The sequence below is a fragment of the Brassica oleracea genome, chromosome C2 (genome assembly GCF_000695525.1).
Source record: "Brassica oleracea var. oleracea cultivar TO1000 chromosome C2, BOL, whole genome shotgun sequence".
Lineage (NCBI taxonomy): Eukaryota > Viridiplantae > Streptophyta > Magnoliopsida > Brassicales > Brassicaceae > Brassica > Brassica oleracea.
The window spans coordinates 26,304,786-26,315,413 of NC_027749.1; the positions used below are offsets into that span (position 1 = coordinate 26,304,786).

The 10,628-nt window shown below is 39.7% G+C and overlaps 2 protein-coding genes across 3 annotated transcripts; both read left to right on the plus strand.

Moving 5' to 3' along the window:
• Positions 1-250: 250 nt before the first annotated feature.
• LOC106327423 (V-type proton ATPase catalytic subunit A-like) lies at positions 251-4,878 on the plus strand. The gene is made up of 21 exons (XM_013765569.1): positions 251-357; positions 505-637; positions 864-990; positions 1,079-1,134; positions 1,220-1,276; positions 1,394-1,505; positions 1,591-1,628; positions 1,781-1,882; positions 2,057-2,113; positions 2,207-2,278; positions 2,365-2,466; positions 2,544-2,606; positions 2,685-2,817; positions 2,937-3,043; positions 3,144-3,338; positions 3,487-3,573; positions 3,672-3,776; positions 3,953-4,050; positions 4,122-4,200; positions 4,300-4,388; positions 4,474-4,878. Exons 2-21 carry the CDS (start codon positions 560-562, stop codon positions 4,586-4,588), a joined length of 1,872 nt encoding a protein of 623 aa, XP_013621023.1. The 5' UTR covers positions 251-357; positions 505-559; the 3' UTR covers positions 4,589-4,878.
• A 566-nt stretch (positions 4,879-5,444) lies between these two features.
• On the plus strand, positions 5,445-10,547 carry LOC106326947 (pyrophosphate-energized membrane proton pump 2-like). 2 transcript variants are annotated; one of them, XM_013764921.1, is made up of 15 exons: positions 5,445-5,572; positions 5,846-6,159; positions 6,306-6,509; positions 6,612-6,763; positions 6,863-7,010; positions 7,077-7,212; positions 7,455-7,627; positions 7,780-7,900; positions 8,379-8,566; positions 8,675-9,112; positions 9,200-9,364; positions 9,443-9,598; positions 9,668-9,779; positions 9,866-10,085; positions 10,184-10,547. In XM_013764921.1, the coding sequence occupies exons 2-15, from the start codon at positions 6,061-6,063 to the stop codon at positions 10,281-10,283; spliced, it is 2,412 nt and encodes an 803-aa protein (XP_013620375.1). In that variant the 5' UTR covers positions 5,445-5,572; positions 5,846-6,060; the 3' UTR covers positions 10,284-10,547. The 2 variants fall into 2 exon arrangements, with proteins under 2 accessions (XP_013620375.1, XP_013620374.1); XM_013764920.1 differs by having other exon boundaries at positions 5,448-5,610.
• The last annotated feature ends 81 nt before the right edge of the window (positions 10,548-10,628 follow it).

Consider the following 10,628-nt stretch of genomic DNA (forward strand, 5'->3'; position numbering starts at 1 on the left):
AGAATAAAAAGAATTTAAAAGAATTGAAAAAAAAAAATTCTTATAGGTCAAATTAGAAATAGTAAAAAATTCGTTATTCCTTTTATTCCTTGGGATCTGTTGTAGTTAACGAGAAAGGGAGGAATACGGAAGAAATATACGACGGACCCATGGGCCTTAAAAGAATCAAGCCCATAAGTAATCTGTCACGTGGCTAATTAACCACGGAGCCGAAATCCACAAGCGTAACGTGTGATGTCATGTAGAGGATCGCTCCACGATTTCGTCAATCAGATCAACTTCTTCTACAACTCTGTAAATATCTACGTGCCTCCCCTTCCCTCTCTCCTCGTGACCACTCTTCCCGTCTCTTCACTGGTGAGGATCTCCATCTCTCTCTCTCTCTCTCTCTCTCTCTCTTATTTTGAATCGGAAATGTTATCTTCTTCCTTGATCTCCGATCTCGCTTGGAGGCTTTGACCGTTTCTGATTGACGGTATTTGATCGGATCTCGGCATTTTTCAGGAGGTGAATTTTGTGTTCCTGATCGATCGGATTTGAATCTCTGGTTGCTGCGAAAATGCCGCCGTTTTACGCAGGAAAGCTCACTACCTTCGAGGATGATGAGAAGGAGAGCGAGTATGGTTACGTTCGCAAGGTATCATCATCCCGTTTCGTCGATCTTAAATCGTTTTGTTATGTTATAGGGTAGAAGATATTAAGTCGATCTACTACAAGGTAGATTGGTGGATTTGTTTTGGAGAACTCTGATTCCCTCTTTCAGAATCTGTTGATTTCGTCTTGGTTAAGTAACTCGTATGCTAGTTTCTGATCTGATCTGATACTTCTTAGTGGTTTGACATATAGAAGTTCTTGCGATGCAGGTTTCAGGTCCCGTCGTTGTTGCTGATGGTATGGCTGGTGCTGCTATGTATGAGTTGGTGCGTGTTGGGCATGATAATTTGATTGGAGAGATCATTCGTCTTGAAGGAGATTCCGCCACCATTCAAGGTTTGTTCCTTTTCTCTGCTTCTTAGAGTTATCTGTCAAAGACTTGCATATGGATTTAACGTTTTATGCATATCTTCTGTTTTATCAGTTTACGAGGAAACAGCTGGACTGACTGTTAATGATCCTGTTCTTCGAACGCACAAGGTTCCTGACTTCTTTATCTTGTTATATTTTTTTTTGTTTCTTTAGTAAGTCTACAGCTAACATATGTTATTTCCTGAATTTTCAGCCTCTTTCTGTGGAGCTTGGACCAGGAATATTGGGAAATATCTTCGATGGAATTCAGGTTCAGTTGGATTTTGAATCTTGAAGTTTATGACTTGTATGTTTCGTTATAACATTACAAACTGCAGACTCTGGCTTCTCACAATTCATTTTGTTTTTATTTCTTTGAATATAACAGAGGCCTTTGAAGACTATTGCCAAGAGATCTGGTGATGTGTACATCCCTCGTGGTGTGTCTGTTCCAGCTCTTGACAAAGATTGTCCTTGGGAATTCCAGCCGAATGATTTTGGTATTGTGTTTTACTTCATATATTTGTCTGTGGAAATGTTTATATGGTTTTAGTCTGATGCCAACTAATTTTTCCTTTGTTTCAGTCGAGGGAGACACAATAACTGGTGGTGACTTGTATGCTGTAAGTTTGTTGGACTCCTCCTTAATCTAATCTTGGCAAGGGAATCTAGTGTACATAGTTAGTTAGTTACGTGGTGTTTTCCTTGTTTGCACCGAAAAATATATATTTTTTTTTTTCTGATAGTGATAGTCAAACATTACTTTGGAATGCAGACCGTCTTCGAGAACACCCTGATGACACACCGTGTTGCCCTTCCTCCTGATGCCATGGGGAAGATCACTTACATTGCTCCAGCTGGTCAATATTCCCTTAAGGTTTGACTTTAGCTTTCTCTCAAACAATTTGTATATATACATCCAAAACTCTTTTCTTGTCCTTCAATGTTTGAGTTGATATATGGATAACTTGATCTATTGGTAACCAATTCCGATTGGAAAAAAGATTGACTGTCTACTCATGGTTGTTTGGCGGCGTTTTTCATTTTCCAGGATACAGTGCTAGAGCTTGAATTTCAGGGGGTTAAGAAATCGTACACCATGCTTCAGGTTTGAGCGTATCTTAAGTCTAACTACTTGCAAGTGCAAACGTTCAGCTATTTGGTTCACTTAATAACATTGGTTTGGTTGATAATATGTCAGAGCTGGCCTGTACGTACGCCTAGGCCAGTTGCATCCAAACTTGCTGCCGATACTCCTCTACTTACGGGGCAGGTGATCACTTTATTAATTTAATACAGGGGTCGTTGTTCATTCGAAGACATTTGTTTCTGATACCCCTTTCTTTTCCCTGTTGTCAGCGTGTGCTTGATGCCCTTTTCCCCTCCGTTCTTGGTGGAACCTGTGCCATTCCTGGTGCTTTTGGCTGTGGTAAAACTGTTATCAGTCAGGCACTTTCCAAGGTAGGCTGTGACATTTTGTTAACCTTAATGATTGGATATATCGGATTTCCGAAGCTAATTTGTTGTTCTGTACATAGTACTCCAACTCCGATGCTGTTGTTTACGTTGGTTGTGGAGAGAGAGGAAATGAAATGGCTGAGGTATACCTCTTCTCATTCTGAATACGCTTATTGGCCACATACATCAGAAATTGGGTCTGATGGTTTCTCATAAATTAGGTGCTTATGGACTTCCCACAATTGACAATGACGTTGCCTGATGGTCGTGAGGAATCTGTCATGAAACGTACTACACTGGTTGCCAACACCTCTAACATGCCTGTGGCTGCTCGTGAAGCCTCGATTTACACAGGTAATTTTCAGCCATGTAGGTCTAATAGTTTTTGAAGAAGACCGTTACCATCTGTTAATGACAAACATACAATTTATTACAAACCTCATTGTTATCTTTATGGGCAATGTGAACTCCAGGAATCACTATCGCTGAATATTTCAGAGATATGGGCTACAATGTTAGTATGATGGCAGACTCAACTTCCCGTTGGGCAGAAGCATTGAGAGAAATTTCAGGACGTCTGGTAATCTTTTGCTTCTCACAACTTTTGGTTTATGAATTTTCGTGTTGTCCTGTTACTCGATTTCTCAGTTTATTGACACATATTTTGCTTTGTTTTCTAGGCTGAAATGCCTGCCGACAGTGGATATCCTGCCTATCTAGCAGCACGTTTGGCATCCTTCTATGAACGTGCTGGTAAAGTGAAATGTCTCGGTGGACCAGAACGTGATGGAAGTGTCACAATTGTTGGTGCTGTTTCACCTCCTGGTGGAGACTTTTCAGACCCTGTGACTTCTGCAACCCTTAGTATTGTGCAGGTGATTATCTAGTCCATAGCTGTTTCCCCATCTTCCATTGTACTTGTACATAATCTAGATCTGCTTAGATTCGTATATATTAGCATTTTTTTAGTCTACGTTGAAGTCCTCACTCTTCCAATTTGGTTGCTCTTTTTCTTTCCTGCAGGTCTTCTGGGGTTTGGATAAAAAGCTTGCCCAGAGAAAGCATTTTCCTTCTGTTAATTGGCTGATTTCCTACTCAAAGTATTCCACGGTATGGTTAAATATTCCCGTGTCTTCCTTCATACCTGTCTAGGTGTATACTATGTGTCGAAGTTCTTCTATGTATGAAAAGTTGCTTTGTTTTCTCAGGCATTGGAATCTTTCTATGAGAAGTTCGATCCAGATTTCATCAACATCAGGACAAAGGCCAGAGAGGTGTTGCAGAGGGAAGATGATCTTAATGAAATTGTCCAGGTACGTGTCACTTATCCTTTTTAAACTATCTAATATTGTTACTAATAAGTTTTGGTCTCTTAGCGACTATCTTGGCATCTAAACTTTGACTCAAGTTATAGAAAAAAATTGCTTTTCAGCCGATATTTTTTTTATGAAGGAATTTGTTTGACCCGTGCGTTACACTTTGTGTGCAGCTTGTGGGAAAAGATGCGCTAGCGGAAGGTGACAAAATCACCTTGGAAACAGCTAAGTTATTGAGGGAAGACTACCTTGCTCAAAACGCTTTCACACCGTAAGATTTGTCTCCCTTCGTTTTGCTTTAGTTCTCTCTCAACGAGTTATTTATTCTTGAATCTTTGACAGATATGACAAGTTCTGCCCTTTCTACAAGTCTGTGTGGATGATGCGTAACATTATCCATTTCTACAACCTAGCCAATCAGGTACTAAGATGCTTTGTGAAGTGGATATTTTTTGTGGTAAAGTGGTTTGCGCAGTAAAATTGTAACTTGGTCTCAAAATGTTGTTGGGTGATACAACAGGCGGTTGAAAGAGCAGCTGGAATGGATGGTCAAAAGATTACTTACACTCTCATCAAGCATCGTTTGGGAGATCTTTTCTACCGTTTAGTGTAAGCAAACTTCAATGAATCAATCATCATATAGCTCTAGTGAAATGTGTGTGGAACTGAAGTTGTGAGTCAATGGAAACAACAGGTCTCAGAAGTTCGAAGATCCAGCAGAAGGGGAGGCTGCGCTTGTGGCTAAATTCAAGAAATTGTACGAGGATCTCACTGCTGGATTCCGTGCCTTGGAGGATGAAACTCGGTAAGCTGTCGTCAGAGTCTCCACAAGTCTGAAAAGTGCTCTCTTGTGTGTTTTGAGCCAAACAACTATCATAGTGGTCGGTATTCTATTTATCGGTGGTTTGGTTCGATCGATCGAGTTTTATCCCTGCGAACGTCATGAATCTCCGGCTGTGCTGTGTAATAATATGTTTGATTCGTTGTTTTTTGTTTTGTATGTTTTCGTTTTGATGGTAACAAGGTACAGCCAAAGTGAGTCATCTATTTGATTTGATGTACCTCTCAATTCAATAAGTTATTGTTATTATTGTCCAAATGCACTGAAAAAAAAAAACTATTGGTGATACTTTTAGAGAAAAAGACAAAAATAGCAGTATGTTTCCAAACTAGCACTCAAGTTCAAAAGTCACAAAATAGCACTTAATGTTTTATCTAAAGTTACAAACTTAGAGTTTAGGGTTTAGAGTTTAGGCACAAACTTAGGGTTTAGAGTTAAAGAGTGGGTCTAAGTTTAGAGTTAAAGAGTGGGGTTTAGGGTTTAGGGTTTAGGGTTTAGAGTTTAGGGTTTAGGGTTTAGAGTTGAGAAATGAGGTTTTGGGGATAAGATTTCAAATTTTGAAAAATAAAAAAATTAAAATTTTCAAAGGATAAACTTAGAATGGTGCTATTTTGGTCATTTTAGTTTTTGAGTGCTATTTTTGTGATATAAATTTAGAAATGTGATATTTTGGAGATTTGCCCCTATATTGATAATTACTTAAACGAGAAGAGTGATCAGTGGCAGTGTCTCATTGGATATGATGTAACTCACTAAGGAGTGAAAAATAATTACCTTTTTTTACGAAAATAGTACCAAAAGTTAAAAAATATTCCGAAAGTTCTCTGAAAAGTACTCGGAGACGAGAGAGAGAGAGAGAGAGAGAGAGAGAGAGGAGGAGAGAGCGCTTCTTCGGCAAGGACAAGCTTACGCTGATGGCGGTTTCCTCCTGATCATTCCCGGGAAAGCCACCGTATAATTTCTCTTATCGCTTACGCAATCAATTTCCAGGTGTAGATCATGTAAAAAAGTTCTCTTAGTAACGGAAGTTAGATACGCGATTGAAGTATAATGGTGTTACTTAGGCAGATGAAGTCGGATGCATAGTCCCTTTCGTTTTAGATCTTTTAGGGTCTCATGCGGTCTTTGTTTAATTGCGTTATCTGTTTTGAATTTAATTTGAAAATGTTATTCGGTAGGTGAAGAGAAAACTCATGGGTTAATAATACTTTTCTATTTTCCTCAGGATCTTTGGTTAGGTTGCTCATTACCAACTGAGAAAGTTTGAAGAAGCTGGAATCAAAGATATAGCTAGACTTGGATGGTTGGTTCGTGCTAACTTATGAAGTGGTGTTGACATTTGGAAGAGAATCTTGTAGTATATATCACAAACTCGGTTGGCGTCATTGCACTGATTTTACGCTTGTATCCATAGTCCGGAGGGAAAACTCTGCTCAGAAGATGATGATGGATGAAGATGTTGAGCAGGCCAGTTTGTTGTCTTTCAATGACAGGCCTAGGGCTTTTCCCAACATGCGTAGTAAAACCTACAGTCCACTGGTTAGTGCTTTTCTCCTTCGCTGCGTCAGTTCATTAAGATTTGATATAAAAAAATTAACACTTTTGTCATGTTATTACTTATTTCTGTTAGCATTTTTGTTTTCCTCTCCTTTGAAATTGTAAAAAGTTTGTTTTTTCTTGGGCAGATATTCCGTATTCTTAGGAGATTGAATGCTCGTGTTCTTTCTATAATTCTGCTAATCTGCTTTGGAGTGATCTTTTTCATGGGAGCTAGTACTTCTCCTATCATCTTGTTCGTCTTCACTGTATGCATCATCAGCTTCCTTCTGTCACTATATCTAACCAAGTGGGTTTTAGCGAAAGATGAAGGACCTCCAGAGATGGTTCAGGTAAGCTCTCACTCTTTTTATGTGGTGTTAATCATGATGTTGGCTTTTTCTTTTTGTTTCCGTTTTTGATACAATTTGTGAGGTGATTCTCTTACTTCTTAGATATCAGATGCTATACGTGATGGAGCTGAAGGGTTTTTCAGAACGCAGTATAGCACTATATCCAAGATGGCTATTTTGCTTGCTTTTGTGATTCTTTGCATATATCTGTTCCGTAGCTTGACTCCCCAGCAAGAGGCTGCTGGTTTAGGAAGGTGAATATGCATATGATTACACACACAAGATTTGTTTAATCTTTTTTTTTTTTTTTTTTGTTATGAATGATACTTGGCTAATATTGCTGTTTGCTGTAGGGCGATGTCTGCTTATATTACTGTTGCCGCATTTCTCTTGGGAGCGCTATGCTCAGGTATTGCTGGATATGTTGGAATGTGGGTGTCAGTTCGTGCTAATGTGCGGGTCTCCAGTGCTGCTAGACGATCTGCGAGAGAAGCTTTGCAGGTTCTTTTTTTAAGTTAAGTTTATTTTTCACATATCACCAAATACTAAGAAGGAGATATAATGCAGATAGCCGTTCGTGCTGGTGGGTTTTCAGCCCTGGTTGTTGTTGGTATGGCTGTGATTGGTATCGCCATCCTTTACTCTACGTTTTATGTTTTGTTGGGAGTGGATGATTCTCCAGGTTCAATGAGTGTTAATGACCGTAAGTGTCCTCTCTTCTGCTTTCTATGAAAATCAATTACATTTTCATCTTGTCTGCATGCCCTTAGTATACATCATTTTACGGAGTTCGAAAGATTATTTTGATCTTTTCAAAGGATCATTTTAGCAGTATTTGCTTAATCATGTTGTGACTTGGGTTGAGCAGTCACCCTATGCTCAACCAGAAACGGTCTGCATAGACTCCCATTGCTGATAGCCGTATTTTTTCATGATCTCTTACAGTGCCTCTTCTTCTCGTGGGATATGGTTTTGGTGCTTCGTTTGTCGCCTTATTTGCTCAGTTGGGTGGTGGAATATACACTAAGGGAGCTGATGTTGGGGCAGATCTCGTCGGAAAAGTTGAGCAGGGTATTCCTGAGGATGATCCTCGGAATCCTGCTGTTATTGCTGATTTGGTATTCCATCTTTGTCCTTTTTGGCTCTTTCACGATTTTCTGTGCATGCCCAGTGTACACTCTATAGTGTACCCGCCAAATTCAAAGTCTTAAAAGGTTATCTTTTCGCCATTTATGCTTTTAAAAGTATTTTTTTTCTCATCTTCTTGTAGGTTGGAGACAATGTGGGGGACTGTGCTGCCAGAGGTGCTGATTTATTTGAAAGTATAGCTGCAGAAATTATCAGCGCTATGATACTAGGTGGAACAATGGCTAAGAAGTGCAAAATTGAAGGTATGTAGGGATCTCTCTGTAAAAAGTTACTTCTCACATGAAATATATCTGATCAATGGTTTGAGTTTCTGAATTATGCTGATCAAAAAGACATCTAGGAATATAATTTGTAATGCAACCCTAAGAAATTGTGGAGAGAACTTTAGCTCATAAGATTGCACATCTTGTTTTCAAAAACAATCTACGCTTTATGGTTGTTTTGGTCACTATATCTGCGATGACTGAGGGTGCATTATTACTCCGTAGGATTTGAAAAGCCATATATAGTGTGTATAGAGTTTGTAGTTTAGAATATGAATCTGTGTAGGCGTGATGTGAAAATTGAAGGAAGACTACTTTTCATGACATCTGTAGTGTTAGTTACGCTTGACTACGTCAACTTATAGAATATCATTACTTGGCCATTTCTAGTCGTGGTGGTGATTTGCAATTTAAATGATCAACTCTGTGCTTACTAGAATTTCTATGTATTACGCAGATCCATCAGGCTTTATCCTATTTCCTCTAGTTGTTCATTCTTTTGACTTGGTAATATCATCAATTGGTATATTATCAATCAAGGGAACACGTAATGCTAGCGTCAAATCTCCGGTAGAGGATCCAATGGCTGTACTTCAGAAAGGATATTCTCTGACGATTATATTAGCGGTGTTGACTTTTGGCGCGGTAATATTGTCGACTCCGACCATTTACTGTCTTCTTTCTTCTGTTGATTTCAGAATTCTCATTGATTTTCTTTAATCTTCTTCTGACATCATTATATATGTTTTGTAGTCCACTCGCTGGTTGCTTTACACCGAACAAGCTCCATCTGCATGGTTCAGTTTCGCTCTATGTGGGTTGGTTGGCATCATCACAGCCTATGCATTTGTCTGGATATCCAAATATTACACAGACTATAAGCATGAGCCTGTTAGGACGCTGGCTCTTGCTAGCTCGACTGGCCACGGAACCAATATAATTGCTGGGGTCAGCTTGGGTCTGGAATCGACAGCTCTTCCCGTCTTGGTTATAAGTGTTGCTATAATATCTGCTTATTGGCTGGGCAATACCTCGGGACTAGTTGATGAAAACGGAATCCCCACTGGAGGGCTATTCGGAACAGCTGTTGCTACTATGGGAATGCTAAGCACTGCAGCTTATGTTCTTACTATGGACATGTTTGGCCCCATAGCTGATAACGCTGGTGGAATCGTCGAGATGAGCCAGCAGGTAAATGTCACATGATTGGTTTTAAAGGCTTCTCTGTTTTAAATATATATATATATATATATATTAATGTAGACGTAATTAATGTAGCCAGAGAGTGTCCGTGAGATCACTGATCTTCTTGATGCTGTTGGGAACACAACAAAAGCAACAACAAAAGGTTTTGCCATTGGGTCTGCTGCACTTGCGTCGTTCCTTCTTTTTAGTGCGTATATGGACGAGGTTTCAGCGTTTGCTAGTGTGTCTTTCAAAGAGGTAAATGTCACTCCAAACCTTCGTTGTATCTTTCATGTTCAGACAGCTTCTCATACTCATCCTCGGATCAAAAAACAGGTTGATATTGCTATCCCAGAAGTCTTCGTAGGTGGACTATTAGGTTCCATGCTTATATTCCTCTTTAGTGCTTGGGCATGCGCAGCAGTTGGACGAACTGCACAAGAGGTTGTTAACGAAGTAAGAAGACAATTTATAGAGAGGCCTGGCATAATGGTGAGCATAGTTTTTCTTTCTTCTTCTATGTTTATGGGCTTGTCGTTGTTGACTAACTTGCTGTAACAGGAGTACAAGGAGAAGCCAGATTATAGCCGCTGTGTTGCCATCGTAGCATCTGCAGCTTTGAGGGAAATGATAAAACCAGGAGCGTTGGCTATAGCATCACCCATTGTAGTTGGTAAGTTAATAATGATTTTTTTTATTGTACCAAAGCAAGAAGATTGTGACCAAAACAAAACCTCTTGTGCTCTCTCTCTCTCTCAGGTTTGGTGTTCCGGATCTTGGGATACTACACGGGACAACCTCTGCTTGGAGCTAAAGTTGTAGCGTCTATGCTCATGTTTGCAACTGTTTGTGGTATCTTAATGGCACTATTCCTAAACACAGCGGGTGGTGCTTGGGACAATGCAAAGAAATACATAGAGACAGGTGCACTCGGTGGCAAAGGAAGTGAAGCTCACAAAGCAGCGGTGACTGGTGATACGTAAGCATTTCGTTTTTTTACTTCAGAAAAAAAAATCTCAACCAAAGTTGTATTCATAAAAGTGATTTTTCTCATTAGTATTGATTTGAAAATTGCAGTGTGGGAGATCCGTTCAAGGACACGGCTGGTCCCTCCATTCATGTGCTCATCAAGATGCTTGCGACTATAACTCTTGTCATGGCACCGGTTTTCCTGTAAGTGAGGACCATTACTTACCCACCTAGAGACCGTCTCCTGCACATACATAGAGGTAGGGAGAGAGGTTGGTTATGATTATGAGTGTGTCCCATGGATTAATGGGTTTTGTGTTCATTTCATCTGAATAAACGAGATGTTTCTGTTTTTGAGTTTAGTGACACTTTTAAGCAAGTCTAGAGACATTTAATCAGCCCAATGTGACTTCTGGAGATTTTGTTAACTCTCATTCTACTAGATTTCATCTTTCTAGCACTTCTTGCTCTTCTTGATTTGCCTCCCACTCGGACAGACATGTCTATGCCTGCTCCGTAGCAATGAATTCAACCAATCAATAACTCTCAATAC

What these genes read in the sequence shown, in the direction of transcription:
- LOC106327423 (XM_013765569.1), top strand. Translation starts at nt 560, where the DNA reads ATGCCGCCGTTTTACGCAGGAAAGCTCACTACCTTCGAGGATGATGAG. An exon ending in CTGGTGGTGACTTGTATGCT is followed by an intron (nt 1,629 to 1,780) that starts GTAAGTTTGTTG and finishes TTTGGAATGCAG; the next exon opens with ACCGTCTTCGAGAACACCCT. An exon ending in TCAGTCAGGCACTTTCCAAG is followed by an intron (nt 2,467 to 2,543) that starts GTAGGCTGTGAC and finishes TTCTGTACATAG; the next exon opens with TACTCCAACTCCGATGCTGT.
- LOC106326947 (XM_013764921.1), top strand. Translation starts at nt 6,061, where the DNA reads ATGATGATGGATGAAGATGTTGAGCAGGCCAGTTTGTTGTCTTTCAAT. An exon ending in CTGCGAGAGAAGCTTTGCAG is followed by an intron (nt 7,011 to 7,076) that starts GTTCTTTTTTTA and finishes GATATAATGCAG; the next exon opens with ATAGCCGTTCGTGCTGGTGG. An exon ending in AGCATCACCCATTGTAGTTG is followed by an intron (nt 9,780 to 9,865) that starts GTAAGTTAATAA and finishes TCTCTCTCTCAG; the next exon opens with GTTTGGTGTTCCGGATCTTG.